Genomic DNA, 17,693 nt, shown 5'->3' with positions numbered 1-17,693 from the left:
ATTTCCTTCCCAATAGGGTTAAAATCTTTAAATTTAGATTAAAATTATCATTCATATTTTTTTTTTTTAATTTATAAAATTAGTAATTTCTTATCATTAAATTTTAAAAAATTACATTTTTTCCCGTAAAGATTTAATTTTTCCAGCAAATCTCTCTTTTGGGCAACTGGTAGCCTCCTGCCGCCTCTCTCCTTTTTTTCTAGACTCATCCTCGTTGAAAAAGACGATCCTGATGAATTGAGCAGTCAGGATCGATGATTAATAGAAATTAGTTTATTTTTTAATGGAAAAAAAGATTGAAACGACACCGTTGTTGTCTTGATTGCCTAATCTTCTTAACCCTCTTGGCCGGAAAACCTAAATCCCCCATACACAAAATGCTAGTTCGAAATCGACTGTTCACTTTCTTATCATCTTCATCGTTACTACCTGCGTCTCCTAAACAATGCCAATTTACTCTCTCCTTTAGAGCCAACTTCTCTCGCTCCATCCGAAATCCGACTCCGGGTTCAAACTCGAGGCCTCATGTGGCCACGGCTTCAAAAACCACAAAACAGTCGCAACCCCTGTCAGACACGGCTAGGTTTGTCCGGACCGTCCTCTTTGTGCCGCCTGGTGTCGACCCGGACGAGGTGACTGAAGACATGATTTTGCCTGGGTCGAATATCGTGGTGGGCCCCTACTCGGGTCATTCCCAGATTAAGGAAGTGGAGTTTGTAAAGAGCAGTGGTCGGGCCAAAGATTGCCCCAAGGATGACCGACCCGAGTTTGCAATCGTGGGTCGCTCCAATGTGGGAAAGTCTTCGCTTATTAATGCTCTGGTTCGCAAAAAAGAAGTTGCCCTCACATCGAAAAAACCAGGTCTCTGTTTTTTTTTTTGCTTGTTCTTTTTTAATTTTGTTGTTAAATTTAATTTTTGGTTGTAATCAAAATATGTTTATACAGGGAAGACTCAACTAATAAATCATTTTTTGGTGAACAAAAGTTGGTATATTGTGGATTTGCCTGGTTATGGGTAAGCTCTTTACACTTATTTGTTTGTACTTTGGTATTTTTTTAGTTGATTTTTAACATTTTACTTTACAAACTGTTTATGCTTACTGTGAATTATATTTTTATTTGGTGTCTTGTTGATGTATACCCAGTGCCTTATTTTTTGAAGAATTTTATTACGAAATTAAAAGATTTTAAAAATAAAATTAAAAAAATAAGCTATCCACAAAAAGAAGGTGTAGGTAGTGGAGAGTTCATCAAGAGACCCAATCAAAAGAGCATAAACCATCCAACTATAAAATTGAAGCTCCCCAATGATGACAATAAAAAAAACTCACATCAGCCCATGAAGAAGACCAATGTTTTATTTAGCCTGCTGAAGGAACTTCTTTTTCACTAATATCTTCAAAAATGATTTTATTTATTTCCATAAAAAAAACCTGGAGAATTGTCATAGAAGCACAATCTGCAAAACAGCAGTCTTCTTACCACCTCTTAAAGCTACATGCCTTTTTCAACAATGGCCACAAAACATGAAGAAGATATTTCCTTGGAGAGACTGAATTCTTTCAAATAGAACAATGGGCAATAGGGCAATTCAATGAGAGATGCTATGCACTTACATAGTTGTGCTGCACAAAATGTACCTATTTGGAGAGAATTAAAAGATAGGTCTTAGCTTCCGAATTATATCATTTGTATCAACTTTATTAAGAGCTATAGAACAAGTTAATTCCCTTACCTTTTTTGGGATTTCAGATTTCTAAATCACCTTTGATGCTCAAAAAGAGAGGAAGTTAGAGATTTGTAGAGATTATTGAAAAATTATCTTGTCAAAGACTTCTCTCTTACATGAGTGAAAAGGAAGCTTCTCTAAGCCCAACCGTGCTCACTTGCATTGTCATTTGTTGACTTATGGAAAAATAGTGCCTTGTCAGCTTGGGAAAGCTTGGAAAAAATTTTAGATTATGTAACTCTCGAAGAGCTTTTTGAATTTTCCACCATGGATTTGATCCTTTGACTCTAGTACAAATCAGTGCTCTCTATCTCACATAAGCCAAGCAATCAGCTAAACCGGTGTTACTTTCCTAGCTCTTGCTCTGATGTTAAGAACAGCAATGGTCTGATAATTCCTTGCCTCTCTTAGACAAATAGATTTCAGACCTTCTCCCACCCTGAATAATGTTGATTATATTTTCAGCTAGAAGTCTCCAATCATCAATCTTTATGCCCTGTGCCCTGAGGAACAATGATGGTTCTAACAAACTCAGCAGCATATTCAGAAAATTCAATGAAATTGAGGTTATCATTGTTGAACTTCTCCAGCGAAGATTCAAAGTTGCTCTGAAAAGCTTGAAGAACTAGTTCCTTGCTTCTATTTATGATTCTTTAGTAATCTATAACCCAGCCAAGAAGAGTACCATGCCAATCAGTTTTCAGTGAAAACCTTTTCAGCCTACTTTTCTCAATAAGTCCCAGCACAGAAGTTCTTGAATCTTCTAACACATCTAAAGAGAGATTTTTGGTCTAATCTAACTTCTTTGAATGCATAAGTGCCAAATAAAAGGTCATGAAGACCTCTCCTGATTTCACCATTTTCCTAGATTTTTGTAATTGAATAGATATATAATTGGACTATGATGAGCTTTTCCAAACTTTGAAATTATTGTAGGAAAAATGCCCTTTTATATGGTTTATTTAATTGTGCATATGTGCACTTAAAAATGAAGTTAAATGAGAACAAATTCAGATCCCAAGCTGCAACAATTTCTAAGGTCTAAAATGATAAATTAATCTGGAAGTTCATTGGTTTTTTTTTCTCTTTAATTAGAGAACATGTAATCTAAATTTGCATTAAAATTAAACGCTAATATTGAAATGCTCTGAATCTTAAATTGAAAATCTTTACAAAAAATACCTAAGTGTTAGCTTCCAAATAAGTATGTTCAAATTTAAAGATTACTTTTTGGTGTCAGTTTATTGCTTATTTTTGCATTAGATATATTGTATTTCATTTGTAGATTTATCTTAATCTGCTTGTGAATTTCTAAAATTGCGTGCTTCTGATGGAATCTACACTCTGGGTTTCTTGTCATAAAAAAATTCTTCTAGCAATTGTAGTTTCAGGGTCTGTGCTACTGTATTTCACTTCCTTTGAGGTTTGTTGAGGATTCATTTCTAGTCTGTAATTTGGCTTGAATAAAAGATAATAGATGATTCTGCGAATGGACATTAAATGATTAAAAACCTAGAGGCATTTCTGATCTCTCTCCTTCCACATCTATGATATTAGTACCTTGTGTAACCATGGAGCAATCTAATATACCGAATGCTTCTCTCATGTATGCAAAACCTTGTGTGGCCATAAAATTTTTATTCTTTACTTAATATTTAGTGGATTCCTTTCATCTGTAGTTTTGCTAAAGCTCCAGATGCTGCTCGAATGGATTGGTTCTCATTCACAAAAAGCTATTTTCTAAATAGAGAAACTCTGGTCGGTGTCCTTCTTCTCATTGATGCAAGTGTTCCACCTCAGAAGATTGACCTGGACTGTGCTAATTGGCTTGGACGTAACAATGTGAGCTGCTCTGGAATCTTAAGCTCAACAATTCTGTCGGTTTTATATCTAGTTTGTTGACACAAGCTAAAATTCAAACTCTCTCGTTGCCTTTGTTGAATTTCTGCTGTGTTCAGATACCAATGACTTTTGTTTTCACAAAATGTGACAAGATGAAGGTGGCCAAAGGAAGAAAGCCTGATGAGAACATCAGGAGTTTCCAGGAGCTGATAAGAGAAAACTACCCAAAACACCCTCCTTGGATCATGACCAGTAGTGTCACTGGTTTGGGCAGAGATGAGCTTTTGTTGCATATGTCACAGCTAAGGAACTACTGGGATCAATAGGGAGAGAGTCAAACCTGATATATCTTCAATTACCGGTACACAAATGCTACAATTTTGATCTGAATTGCCATTCGCTGTTGTCAAAACTTTATGTTGAGCCTTTTGGAATCTTACTGAGATGTGTAATATGACTTTTACAATGTATATATAGAGGAATCATATTCTGTATTCTTTAACATTTCGAACTTGAACAAGTTCGCTTCAAATTCACCCCTAGTTGGAAGAGCATCCTATGATCCCAAAAAAATTTAAATCTATTTTCTATAGGACTAATTTTTTCCTTTCTTCTATATTACTAATATTTGTTTCTAACCCATGCCATGTCCTAAATCTTTGTTTATCTGGTCGGGTATCAAAGGGCTGCGTCCAGTTGAGCAGGATTTAGACTTCAAGGGTTGATTTATTCCCTCTGAACAATATATGTGTATTTTGTGTGTGTATATATTTCGTTAATCAGAGTTCTTTTCTGTTGAAATTACTCATCAATTATGTGATGCTATTAGTATTTTATATATTGTGACTTCACAACTCTTCTGGTTTAAAGTTGACAGTAAGTTAGTCGTCTTGGCTTGGTCCTGATAATAATTAGTTAACATGAGATGTTCAGTTTAAATAATATTTTATTATTAAAATTAAAAGATTATCTTAAAAAAAATTATTTAAAAAATTATTGGATATAAATTATTATTATGTTTGATAAAATTTAGTAGGTATAAATAATTATTATATTTGGTTAGAGATAATAAAAGAATATTAATAAATTATTTTACTTAAATATTTTTGCATATAATTATTTTAAAATATTGTTAATATTATTTGTTATATTAATAAAAATTGAAATTATTATTCTCTTAAAAAAGTAATAAATAAAAATATAATTATAATAAAATCAAGACTATATTGATAATAAAAGGTTATTACCTATATTATTTGACACAGTATAATAAAAAATTATTATAATATTTTTTTTATTATTGATAAATTAAATAAGATAATATAAATAATTGGGATCACCTTTAGTTAATTTTACATCAGGTTTAACCATTTCCAGCAAAACTAAAAACCAAATAATACATGAAAATAGTAGAAGCAACATTTCTGAAAGAACGAAAGAATCGTGCGTGGCTCCAAACCGGAAAGAGTTCCTGGACTAAAAAGAGGGAAAGCACACCAGATATGAAAAGATGGTGACAAACTCAATCCAAGAGGAATTCGATTCCATCCCACAATCCGAAAACTTCTGGGGTTTCGAATTTGCTGGCGAGGGAAGCGACTGCCCGACTGACTCTACTAAAACATGAGATTGGCGTCACATTCAGTGGAGGTGGAGCTACATTTTTTGAGATGTTGAGACTGGCATTCGGGTGCACCAGTCAGCTTTTGAACCAGGTCCCGGAAGTTTACAGGATCCACTTTGTACACTTTTGGTCTTGCTGGCGGTGGCAGAGGTGCTATTGGTTTCTTGCATGGCTTTAATGGAGCCTTACGCGCTGCATGGAGCATTGTATGATAAGAGTTTGGTGCTTTCATGTCCTCTACTTCAGCTCTTGAGTCCTGCTGCAAGTATGCAGATGAAGAAGAATAATAATTATAAGCGTCCATGGAAATAGAGTTTTCGCCTGTAAATAAATGGTGTTTATTCCTGAGAAGACTGCTTTATATACAACACATATAAAAGAGAAAAGCCAACGACCACACGATGAAGCCCTTCGAGGAAGCAACAGAAGTTCAAATTTTGGTTTTCTTTTTTCATAAACAGCCGCCATTGATAAACGAGAGCTGACATCTGAAAAAGCGAAGTCAAATGCTGCAATTTTGACCATCTTTCTTCCCTCCATGAATTTCTTTCATTATCGATCGATTGAAGTTGTTACAAATGCATTAGTGTAACGGTGAACACCATGAAAAGAAAATTTGACTGAATAGAGAAGTCCAGCCGCCTCTCGATAGCAACAGATCCAACTCATGCGCCCTCTAAATGTCACAAATGCAGTGGGCATTTGTTTGACCAAACTAACCAATTGTTAACCACCAATATCCCCTGATTTTGATTCCAAAATAATTTATATTTGTCTCATAGAGTTGCGGCCATAAATTAATTGATTAAAGTGTACCGCGTCGAATGTTGAAACCCCTGCATTCAATTTCCACCCATAGATTGTAAATCAACCTAATTTTGCATCAATTAGCAAAATTTACTGTAAAGGCATGTTATAGTGCAAAGACAATGATGCACATGTCTATGCAATGTTTGGACAAAACACACCAAGAAGCCACAAGGGAGGGAGATACACAAAAGACTAGTCAACAGCCTAAATCGATCAGTTAGAAGAAAACCCAAATAAAAAAATAAAACCCTAACAAGGGGGAAAATGTAAGTTTTCAAACTTTGGAGTGGGAAAATGGATAGCTTTTTAAACTTAAGAGGAGGGAAATGAGATTTAATTTTATTTATTTTAATATTAATGATAAAATAATAATTTTACCTTTATAATTAACAGAAAAATTTAACTGAAGTTAGATTATATGTGAGTATTTAAGTTTTTGAAATCCAGTGAATTAGTATTTGGGAATTAACTAAAACTTGGGTGGGAATAAATCTTCTGCTCTATTATTAATTGAAAATGTCTTAAAAAATTAATAAATAAGAATAAAATGATAACAAAATAAAAAATACCTTAGCATTTTTTTAAATATCTAAAATAAAAGCGGTAATCAAATTACCTATTATATTTTTTATCACATCATTATAAATAATAAAATATTATTAAAATATATTTTTTTTCTATATCCTAAAAAATAATATTAATAATTAAATATAGATAACCAAACTAATATTTAAATAGGCTCAACCAAATGTCTCATCATAGTATTCTTTGCTAAGCAATGTTATAAGTACCTAATTTTAGATATATAAATAAGTACATACATGATGTGTTATCATATAATTGATTGTTATTTTATCTTTAATTCAAAATCACTCAATCATATAATGACACATATTAAATATATATCTATTTATATATTTAAAATAAATACGTATAATTTTATTATTTTTTGTTAATCTTCGTATTAGCAATATCAAAGAAGTACATGTTGTGAGTATCCTTTATAGTCGTCTGTCTAATGTGACAAGCAGACACCTCCAAGTGTGGCGGTTATCCACTTGCACTTACTGCCATAGCAAGACTAGAATTTAAGCTGTAGCAAAGGAAGCCTCCATAGCAATTATCAGTGCCACATGGTCGCCCTGATGCTCATTCCATTTCTCAATGGGCTCTCATTCACATATCGCTTGGAGCACGAGATATTGTTTACATGTATGACTTCCAGCCCAGCAGGTGTAAATTAGGGTTTTGCCTCATCATCATCTGCGTAGCTCATGATTTATAAGGATATTTGGTGGAACTGAAACTGAGTTTCCTTCTTTGTGAGAGTTGGAGAGGCCTCGCCAACTTTATATGCAAAGAAAAAGTTTGTCAATCAAGTTAAGGAAAATATTGGAGAGGTGAACCGTCTTTTGTACTAAAAATTCTCTGGAATTTTAGCAGAGCTAATGCACCTCCATTGTTGGACCTAGCTATTGAGCCTTTGACAACGGGGTTCATCTTCTTTACAATTAAACTCTTTTATGAGCTTCTTCATTATGTTCACTAGAACGTTAGAGAATAGAGAGCTAGCCCACACCTGTAAAATCCTCCGGTGGCTTGGACTACTGACCTTTTGTCCTTTTTCCTTCAGCATTACAGCTACTGCTAGAGCTTTCTTGAAATTGTAGCACTTGGAAAACATTGGAGAAGAAGAATACAAAAAAGTTTCAAAGTTATGATATTGTGACGTCAATAATAATAAATAAAATGTATAAAATTATTTATAAAACTAAAATGGTATCATCTAATTGATTTTAAAGTGAGAGAAAAAATAAATAATCGTGTTATCCTTTCATGTTTCTATCTTAATTTATACACATAAACTTACAAAATTTATTTTTACACATAATTTTATATAATAATTAATTTTCATAAGTTTCCATGATTTTGCATAATAATTAATAATTTGTAAATTAATTAGACAAATAACTTGAACTAGTGGTTGTCCATGCAACATCTCCAAAGATGGGTGAGCCAGTCACTGGCCTTTCACTTTATTTTTTTATTCTTGGATTCCACCATGAATTGTTTGACTAAGTTTTTCTTTTTCCTTCTAAATTAATATTATATATATAAATAAATAAATTTTACTAATTTGTTTATATAAATTGATATAACAATATGTAATTAAGTTACTCTAAAATAAGAAAAATAAATAAATAATCACGTAACTTAATTACATGTTACCATATCAATAATAAAATAAAATAAGGTACATAGTTGTCACAAAAACTTTACAACTTTTATTTTATTATCATTTGTCCTCCAAAATTGATCCAACCATATATTGGCTTATATTCATTCCATAGTTGTATTAAAACTACATGGATTATGCAAAATAATCATCGAATTATTTATAGGTATTGTAGATGAGAATTTTCGTTATCAATTTATATATGCAATTCAAAGTTTTATGTAAAATAAACTTTGAGGATCCTTTGCTAATTTTTGATATCCACTACAGTGATATAAAATAAATATAAATAAAGAGTTAGATACGGAGTGATTTTTAATGTGGTTTGGTTTATAGCTTGAAAGTCTATATCCATAATTATAACATTAATAACTCTCAGAGAATGTTCTAACAAGTGTATATATATTACAATAAAATGTCTTGAGAATAACTCATTGTAAGTTGAGTCTTAGAGAGAATTATTGGATTTTGTAAGAGACTTCTTTTAGGTTGAAGCTTATCTCATTCTAAGCATTGAGTCTGTGTTTTGTTATACTTATTTATATTTCATCCCTTATCTTTGAACAATCTTCTTTATTTAAAAGATGAGAGAAGATAGTTACAATCCTATTGGTTTTATTTGAAATTTAAATTCAAATAACAATTTCCTACTAAGTTATTAAAAAATAAGATAACGATTAAAAAACAGATAAAACATGAAGTCTTTTTTTTTTTTAACTTTCCATCATCTAGATGATACTCTAAGAAATTCCAACTGGTAAATTACATTCTTTGGGTGAGAGATGTTTAATTGTTTGTTAAAGGATGGATTGTTGTAGATAGTATCTTCTCAGGTGGATACTCCACATGTAAGGAGCTATCGTATTACAATTGTCATTTAGTTTTTTAGAAACGAAATCTGATTGAAGTTTCATGTTTGCATCATAGGATAGTAGACACAAGTCGTAGCATTGACTTGAACAATTATGATAGGTTATCACTTTTACGTTGATTTGGTTATAAAAAGAGAATGACTCATTTTAATTTCTCAGAACCTGAGTATTTTTTAGTCTTCTAATACTCTTGGAGTCTACTTTCATAAATCGAAGGATGGGCTACACTAGTTCATAAAACAATAAGTTACTCAACTTTAAGGTTCCTTTATTATTGCAAACTTAGTTTATTTGTTTATTTGTGCAAGTAAGAATTGACATAGCACAACATTCGTTTGTTCATACTGGAAGAGGGAAGTTCAGAGTTTGACTCATCTTTGGAAGAAAATGATACAATGGATAACCATCTTATCTATCTTAGAAAACAATCAATAGGGGATGTATGCTCCCTGATCACTACAATGGATAAGATTATGAGTTTTGCATGGGCGAATACACATGCCTTACATCATAATTGTTTTCCTAATGAAATTGCAATGGGCAACCTTGCATGGACTTACTAGGTTATGGAGAGTTCATACATTTGTGTTCTTCCTTTTTTCTTATCGTGAGTTCTCATTAAAAACCATTCGTTAGAAATAATCATGCTCCTTCTCTTAAAGGTAACATCAGTGAGATGGAGCTACTCAAATGAGATAACTTCTTGAGGTCTTCATATATTGGTGAGACCCAAGGTCCCTAGTGATAGTGACGTGGAGGTAAAGGATTATACCTAAGTCTCTTCCTATTTGATTATATTTCTAAAGTTTTGACAGATTTGCTTGTTTGCATTTGCAACTTCTAGGCATGTCTCATCTTCCTTCCAAAGAGGTATCCAATCCTTCTAATGAGAGCAAGAGAGTGCCATGTCAATTAAGATGTGAGAATGGTTGTAATGATGGACTTGTCCTTCATGAAGGAGAACTACAAGGTGGGGGTTTCCACTCTACAACTAGAAACTATCATCACATGAAGAAGCCCATTGAGATATAAACAGGATTGAAGTTAGTTGTTGTTCATATTGAGAAAACATGATGGGCTTATAGAGAGAAATGATATCCCAAGTCATAGTAGAGTATGAGGGAATTCTAAGAATCACGCCTCAAAGGGTTCCTAAAAGAGGATAAAGAACTCAAGGACCAAATGTCCATGGTCATAATATAGTCATGGAGAAGATTTAAGTCAAGATTTTCAATGTTTTCCTTGCTTAGTTTAGATTCTTTGACTTAAGCATTTCTTTCATAGGAAAGAACTCCTAGGAGAAGTATATAATATAAAATTACCTTTATATTGAGGTAGTCTATCTAGAAGAAGCAAAGTTGATAATTGAAAAATTATTTGTTGCATCAAGTCTCAGGTTAAAAATTGATAGGACTCAAATTTTAAACCTTGAGGAGGAAACTTGTAACACCCCTCTCCAAAAGTTATCCCCTAAAGGGAAGTGAGACCTCCACTTGACCGATTCAATTAATCAAAACACCAAAAAAAATGTAGAAACATCCCAAGATATCATAAATACGAAAATATATATAGGTTAATTTTCAATTGGCTCCATTGTGGCCCTGCCTTCCAGCGCATGAAATGCCCTCACACTCATAAATTAAACACCCTTCTTTTCCTCTTTAAATTTAGAAAATGGGTTTCCTCAAGGCTGATTCCTTTTTTAAAAATTTTAATTGTCTGATTAGCTATATTTCTTACAAAAAAAGCACCCAAATTGGGAAGCAGAAACAAAAGGAACTTTGGCTTTCTCTTGAAGGTTCATAATCAAATAATGCCACTATCAATTTTCGTAAGTCAGTCAGAAGAACAGGCCGCTCTGAGAAGGAATCATTTTCATTTTTGCTTTCCTTTTACTGCTCTTGCCCAATCTAACAAGCACGTTTCACCAATACTATAAGTTCTTTTCACTTGGGAATATTACTTAAATTGGGCTACAGTCATAGCCCACATGCAAATTCTCTCCTCCTGAGCTCCCGCATTTAGCTAAACATTCTGTGCAACCAGCACCAACTTTCAATACAATTTTTATAATTATTATTGAAAATCCAAGCTGTTTCTTAAGAGAGAAAAAGGATAGTCCATATTCAATGGACATTAAAAGGGTAAAAGGAGAAACATAGGCACATAACCCTTGATAGGTAATTTGAATATTAAAAAATGAGTTTTCAAACATTGGAGAGCAAAGCTTCAAATCTCCTTTAGCAACAATGGTATAGTGTTGTAAGATAGGTTACTATACCCGAAGTTTCACCTGCATATGTTCTATCTCCTAGTATAGTGCTGTGAGATTGCTCATTATACCCGAAGTTTCACTTGCATATGTTCTGTCACTATAATTGAGGTTCTAAAAGTATTAAACCAAAACTAGGGACAGACACATGAAAGTCTTTGATATAACTGAGAGTTGAAGTAGGTCCAATTTCAGAACAAAGATCTTGAGATAAAATTTTTCTTGGTTGGAAACTGTTATTCAAAGATGCCCAATACTGAGAACATCAGTAGGGGCCCCCTAAAAGGACAAGCAAGGTTTCAAAGGAGGAATCTCCTGTTTTGCTTTCTCCATGTTAAATTTAATATTATTGAAAATGAAGAAATTTGTCTAGGTGACAAAAGGTGCGGTAGTAGCCAAAGCAATGAATGTGTAACCAGTGTTTGGTCTTCACTGTAGCGCGCTTTGAAGCCCCACCATTATTCAAAGTTCTTGTTTCCCCTTATGAATAGATGATTACAAGACGATAATTCTTCCTTGGTTAAAAACAATCTACCTATTGCATTTAATGTTATGTTTATGTCAAAGGGAAACGCTGCCCACCATTCAGTCTCCAATATATCATAACCTTATCCTAGTTTTATCAGCATTTGATCTGGATAAATAGGATTCCAGAGATACCCTTTAATTTCTTGTATTTATCCTAGTGTATATTTAGTTGTTTGGTTGATGAAGAGTTGTGTTGATTACAGAGAAGACAACGTTTATCGCATGGTCCTGGTCCTCTTGGAGGGGCATTGGTCGGGCAATCTTGTAAAGGGTTGAACCGATTTCATCGAGTCAAATTTTGAGTTAGTAATATATCTTACATCTACAACATTAAATCAGTTCAGAATTTAATATTAAAATATCATAAAAAAGGATTTAAACTCTTACTTTCATGCTTCAAATTTTTTTCATTTGTCACTCAAACTACCACTGACAAGCTTAAGTTGCTCCCCGGTTGCTGATGGTGCCAACCCTCACAAACTGGATTTACTTTTTGATATTAGTAACAATAATTGAAGAAGAGGGTTGAGTGGATCCCTTCATCTTCTTTTCTATCTTTTCATGTGAAAGAGTGATTGAGGGTGAGGTAACCGGAGGTCTTGTCCTTAACTCATGCCCGCAAAGGGTTGAATAAAAGTACAGGTGTCGACAGTCTTACCATTTTAGTAATTTGTTAGCAAATCAGTCAAGCAGAGACCAAAATTTCATCGCTTTCTCTTCCCGTGCGCCAGGGTTGCCATCTTTGAAGCAAGAATATCTTGATGAACAAGTAAAATGGAAACCATTACTTTGTCTTTATCAATTCAGAATAGAGTGAAAGGTAAGACCGGATAATTATAACAATAGAGTAGCTAATTTCATTCCTTGAACGTTGAATTGACAATTGAAGGCCAAAAGGCACTCCAGCCTCTGCATTTGTGGGGTTCAAAAGCGAACACTCCCACAACAATAGGAGGGAAAATTGGAGGGCACCCTGGAAACTAAGATCTAAAGAGAACAAAGCAATTCCTAAAGAATCCACCAAAATCTAACATTTTACAAAACTTCTTGATGAGGTTTATCTACGGCATTGACAATTGGAAACTGCAGATGACCAATTGATGTCAATCCACCACAGGATAATATGCTTCTGAATGATTTTAGAATCAATAACTGAAACTAAAGTGATTAAGAATATACAAGGAAGCAACCACTATTTACACTTCGTAGCTGATCCATCAGACCCTCAACTCCACTGCCCTAGCATCAAAGGGATAGTGTATAAGACAACAAGCATAATATTCCACTCATTGGATGGTCCTTGTGAGCTTGCACTTGGAAATGAAAATGGTATCAGTGTAGTTTAGACTACACAGCTTTAGTAGTTCAGCAGACCTTTGCTTCAAGTCGGGATTGCAACCACTTTGAATGACAAGAAGAAGTTTTGCAGCTAGGCCCGCATCCACGGCAATGGTTGAGCATTCCTCATGAGCAAGTTTGCATACAGACCATAAGATTGACAATGCATACTGAGTACAACTTTCAGAAACTCTCATCAACAGCCTCACCATATTTGGTATTGTGTTTTCACAGTCTTTCAAAGCTAATCTTCCTTCTGGTACGCATGAAAGTTCATCCAAGATACAGAGTGCTAACTCTAAACATTCAGGATCCAGAGAAGGCAACAAATCAACAAGCTGAGGAACGGCTGAAATGCTGACTATCAAACTCCTAACTTCTTTATGCAAACATATTGACCTGAGTAGCTTAAGTCCAGGCAAAATCCCACTGCTGTGTTTCTTATTTTTCACCAGCCTCATCAACCCTACTAAAAGACTATGCCTTGAGACAACCTCTGGACGAAAATCCTCAACCTCCATCAATTTCCTAATCAAGCGTGTGCAGTTAATCTTGGTCTCAATAGACCCCTCATTCAACATATCTACCATTAATGAAACTTTGGCAGGCTGCATCAAGGTTGTTTTGGATTCAGAATTAAGTGTCAAATTCACCAGAATGGCAATTACCTCAGAGCCAACAACATGCGAGGTAAATGGACCAAGCAAGGAAGAGATTACAGCAACCCCACCTTGATCGACCAGTGTCTTTCTAGCGGTTGCATGAGCTGCCACCAACTGTCGCAGCTCTTTCAGGGCTTGAACTCTTGCTTGACCCTTGACTTTCTTTACTGTCTCGACGAGCTCACTTGCTCTTCCTTGTACATCCTCGGATCTCTTCTTCACAAGCAAATATTTTTGAGAAAACCAAGTGTGAATCAATTGGTAAAGTGTGTTATTAGGTGTAACGGAATCATCCCAAAGCTCTTGCATTGTAGTGGGGCAAGTATAGCGCCCCAAACTGAACCATTTGAGAATGTTGCACCTCTCGTAAGTTTGGCCGGTGGAAAGAGTGACAGGGTCTTGCATTGGCTCAAGAGAGATTGGGCATATAAACACCGAAGGCACTTCCGCCAAATCAAGCTCTTCAATCATCTTCTTCAGATCCAATTTCTCAGCAACACCACCACCGCCAATTACCCCGCCATCAACACCACCCAAAACCCCATCTTTTACAGCAGTGTCCAAATCTAGGACTTGCCCATCACCACCCACAACTCCATCCCTCATTGTAGGCTGCTGGAACGTACGCATCTTTCACAAGTAAACCCAAACTTTCAAAGAAGGAGCAGAAAGAAAAGAAATTTAGCACTCAAAACGAAGCTGGAGATGGGAAATCTCAAAGGGACACTACAAGAACAAGAATGCTACTACTAACCAGTCTCTTTATTGAACAAAAATCTAACTTCATCTGCTTTTACTCAGCAGTCAAAACTCAAAAGACTCATTACCATAATAATAACCCGCATCAGAAACACAGAAACAGGCTTCTTTCACTTGATGAAACTTCACCAAGAAAACACAATAAAGATTCTCAGAGCAAACAGAAGAAATAGTGGAAATGAAACTTGACCACTCAAAGGATGAACAGAGAAAATAGTAGTACTGCAGAGTGACTGAATGAATGAATGATGCAATCTTTGAATTCTAATCTAATCTAACAACAGGGCTCAGAATTTGAGAAAAAAATATTTATTAATACGAAATTATTACGAAAAGCCATCCATGACCTGCAGCAAAGCCAAAGTCTTTCTTTCTCTTACTGCTCTGTTCTTTTGGGGCAGTTGTTTGCACGAAAAACCTTCACAAAAAATAATAATTAAAAAAATGGATATTACTTTAAAAACAAGTAAATTGAAAAAGGACCCTTTGGTCTTTTCAAATTAAAGAAAGATTGCCTGCACGTAAATTCACATCAAAACCAAACCCCCACGGACACACAACCACACGATTCACTTAAAAAAGTGTATTTACCGTCAGATCTCTTTCTCGGATTAACAATAGTCAACAATATCGTATAATACACTATATATATTATATAATATATAAAAAAATTAATATATATTATAAAATATATCAAATTAATATAATATATTAAATATATTATATAATAAGATATAAATTATTTATAAAAAAATACACTATTTTAAAAAAATAATTATATAATAAATTATAAATATTTAAAAATATTTATGAGATTTTTGAAACAATAACATATCAATTATTTTTTGATATTGTTTTATTTTTTAAAAGACATATACATAATATAAAATTTTAAGTTTTTTATATACAATTCGATTATTAGAAAGGAGAGAGTAAAGAGAGAGATTAAAACATTAGTAGCATATTCAATCCGATCGGGAATAGGATAAATAATGGTACAGGGGATTGTTTTGGTGATAATAATTGAAGTTTCATATATAAAAGAATATAAATACAAAATTTTAAATTATTTTTATAATATTTTAATATTAAATTTTTAATTTATGTGATATAGTAATTATAAAATTAATTATTTTATCCAAAGTTTGTTATATTTAGTATGATTAATTCTATTTATTTGAGACGATTTGATATGCTTGAAATTTCTTAAAAAAAAATGTGCCCCCTGTTTAGTTTAGATTTTGAATATTAAATTAAAAAATTTAGATAAAAGTTAAGATTTGATCTAAAAAGACGATCGGAGAGAAAAAAGAAAGTGATCAAAGAAAAGAGGGAAGGTAAGAGAGAGAGAGCCAGAGCCCAAAGATGATAGATAATCGATAATATTAGAGGTAGAAACTGAGAGATAAATAAAAAGTGAAACTAAAATATTTTAAAAAGTTGGGGCTCATTGTAATAAAAAAATAAGAATTTAAAACCTTAAACTTTGAAAAAAAGAGTCATCCTTTAAATTTGAAAATTATGAAGTTATAAGATAAAAATAAATATTTTAAAATATGAATTTAAAAAATTTTAAATAATAATTTTATTTTTAATAATAATAATAAAATTTAATAAATAAATTAGGGATTAGATTTTTGATAATTCAAGAATAAAAGGTTGGATTTAAATCAAACTTTGGGTGGGACGTAGTATTTAGGCCTTTTTGAGTATTAAATTAAAAAATTTAGGTAAAAGTTGGGATTTGACCGTGACAGTTTAATTTTGCTTTGACTGTACGTCCCGGGCGTCTTCTTTCACCGAGCCTTCCTTTTTCTTTTTCTGGTTTTGGAGCAATCATGTTTGGACACGTTGACAAGGAAAGGCGTGTGTCTCTGTTTTTTATGGTTTAAAAATTGTGTTGGTGTTGGGAGGTGAGTTGATATTAGTTTGCTTAGTGATTTAGTGACAGTGAAGCGAACCAGGGGAGCAAACATCTATCTATATTTAATAATTTTTTGAGAGGGCTGATATTATATGCTGCATCTGCAGTGATCTTAATAAATCCAGGCCTGATTAAATATTAAGTGGAGACATCGAAGGGCTGGCTTTGACTAGTAAAAATTGCAAAATTCTCATAAAATTTTAGAAGAGTTTCAAGTTCAATACCTAGTAGCGTTAGAGTAAAACAAGCCTTTTGATTTATTTGATTTAATAATTATAAAATCAATATTAAATATAAGATTTTATTAATTTGATATAATCAATTATGTCATAATATAAGGAAACCAGTTTAGATAAGACTTTTGTCATAAAAAAAATATTAAGCGAAAAGTCTCATAATCACTAGTTCAAATGATAAAATATATGAAATTCTCAAATGAGAAAGTTTAGATTTAGATTCATTAATGTCATATCAAAAATAAACTTTTAAATTATCAATACAATTGTTGTGGTGCTAATCACTAGATTTGAGAGTGTACTCACTCGGTGTGAATGATTCAACCTAAAAGAGACGGTTTGATCTAAGTATATGTCTAGTTCTCAACCAAAAATTAAGTGAAAATGTTAATTTAAATATGGATTTAAAGGCTTAAACAATATTTTGACATAACCATATGTTATAAAAATACGAGTAATATCATATATATAATTTCGTACGCAAACAATGTCGTACAATTATATAATCGGATAATTGAAAATTAAAAATAAAATAATACTCAATCACATGATAATCATCGTTATTTATGTATAAAATTATACACATAGTATTTTATATATATATATATATATATATATATATAGTTTGTCAATGATTCACTAAATGTGGTTCAATGAATAGGCATTACAAGGAGTTTTGGACTGCTTCTATTAATAAAATCAAACAAATCTTGATCTACCTTGCCTAGCCTCCTCAACAAAAATGATTTTAGATCACATGTTCTTCACTTGTTAGGGTAGCAAGAAAATAAGACAACTTTTATAGCAAATAGGGAAATTATTAAATTAAATTTTTTAGTAATATTAAAAATAATTTTACAG

General features: G+C 32.9%; 2 protein-coding genes and 1 pseudogene across 2 annotated transcripts; 1 reads left to right on the top strand and 2 right to left on the bottom strand.

The window, feature by feature from the left end:
- Nucleotides 1-121: 121 nt before the first annotated feature.
- On the top strand, nucleotides 122-4,125 carry LOC123199722 (GTP-binding protein At2g22870). The gene is made up of 4 exons (XM_044614773.1): nucleotides 122-861; nucleotides 946-1,015; nucleotides 3,409-3,571; nucleotides 3,688-4,125. The coding sequence occupies exons 1-4, from the start codon at nucleotides 378-380 to the stop codon at nucleotides 3,895-3,897; spliced, it is 927 nt and encodes a 308-aa protein (XP_044470708.1). The 5' UTR covers nucleotides 122-377; the 3' UTR covers nucleotides 3,898-4,125.
- Nucleotides 4,126-4,912: 787 nt separating this feature from the next.
- Nucleotides 4,913-5,596, bottom strand: LOC123199764 (annotated as a pseudogene).
- A 7,151-nt stretch (nucleotides 5,597-12,747) lies between these two features.
- LOC123198725 (U-box domain-containing protein 30-like) lies at nucleotides 12,748-15,085 on the bottom strand. Its single transcript, XM_044613485.1, has one exon. It carries the CDS (start codon nucleotides 14,541-14,543, stop codon nucleotides 13,200-13,202), a length of 1,344 nt encoding a protein of 447 aa, XP_044469420.1. The 5' UTR covers nucleotides 14,544-15,085; the 3' UTR covers nucleotides 12,748-13,199.
- Between the last annotated feature and the right edge of the window lie 2,608 nt (nucleotides 15,086-17,693).

This window comes from Mangifera indica, chromosome 16 (genome assembly GCF_011075055.1).
Source record: "Mangifera indica cultivar Alphonso chromosome 16, CATAS_Mindica_2.1, whole genome shotgun sequence".
Classification (NCBI taxonomy): domain Eukaryota; kingdom Viridiplantae; phylum Streptophyta; class Magnoliopsida; order Sapindales; family Anacardiaceae; genus Mangifera; species Mangifera indica.
This window is presented reverse-complemented; position numbering and strand designations above follow the sequence as displayed.

Bases quoted from the DNA above. Each gene is read 5' to 3' on its own strand.
- LOC123198725 (XM_044613485.1), bottom strand. From the start codon at position 14,543: ATGCGTACGTTCCAGCAGCCTACAATGAGGGATGGAGTTGTGGGTGGT.
- LOC123199722 (XM_044614773.1), top strand. From the start codon at position 378: ATGCTAGTTCGAAATCGACTGTTCACTTTCTTATCATCTTCATCGTTA. The intron at 862-945 runs GTCTCTGTTTTT...ATGTTTATACAG, and splicing joins CCTCACATCGAAAAAACCAG to GGAAGACTCAACTAATAAAT. The intron at 3,572-3,687 runs GTGAGCTGCTCT...TGCTGTGTTCAG, and splicing joins ATTGGCTTGGACGTAACAAT to ATACCAATGACTTTTGTTTT.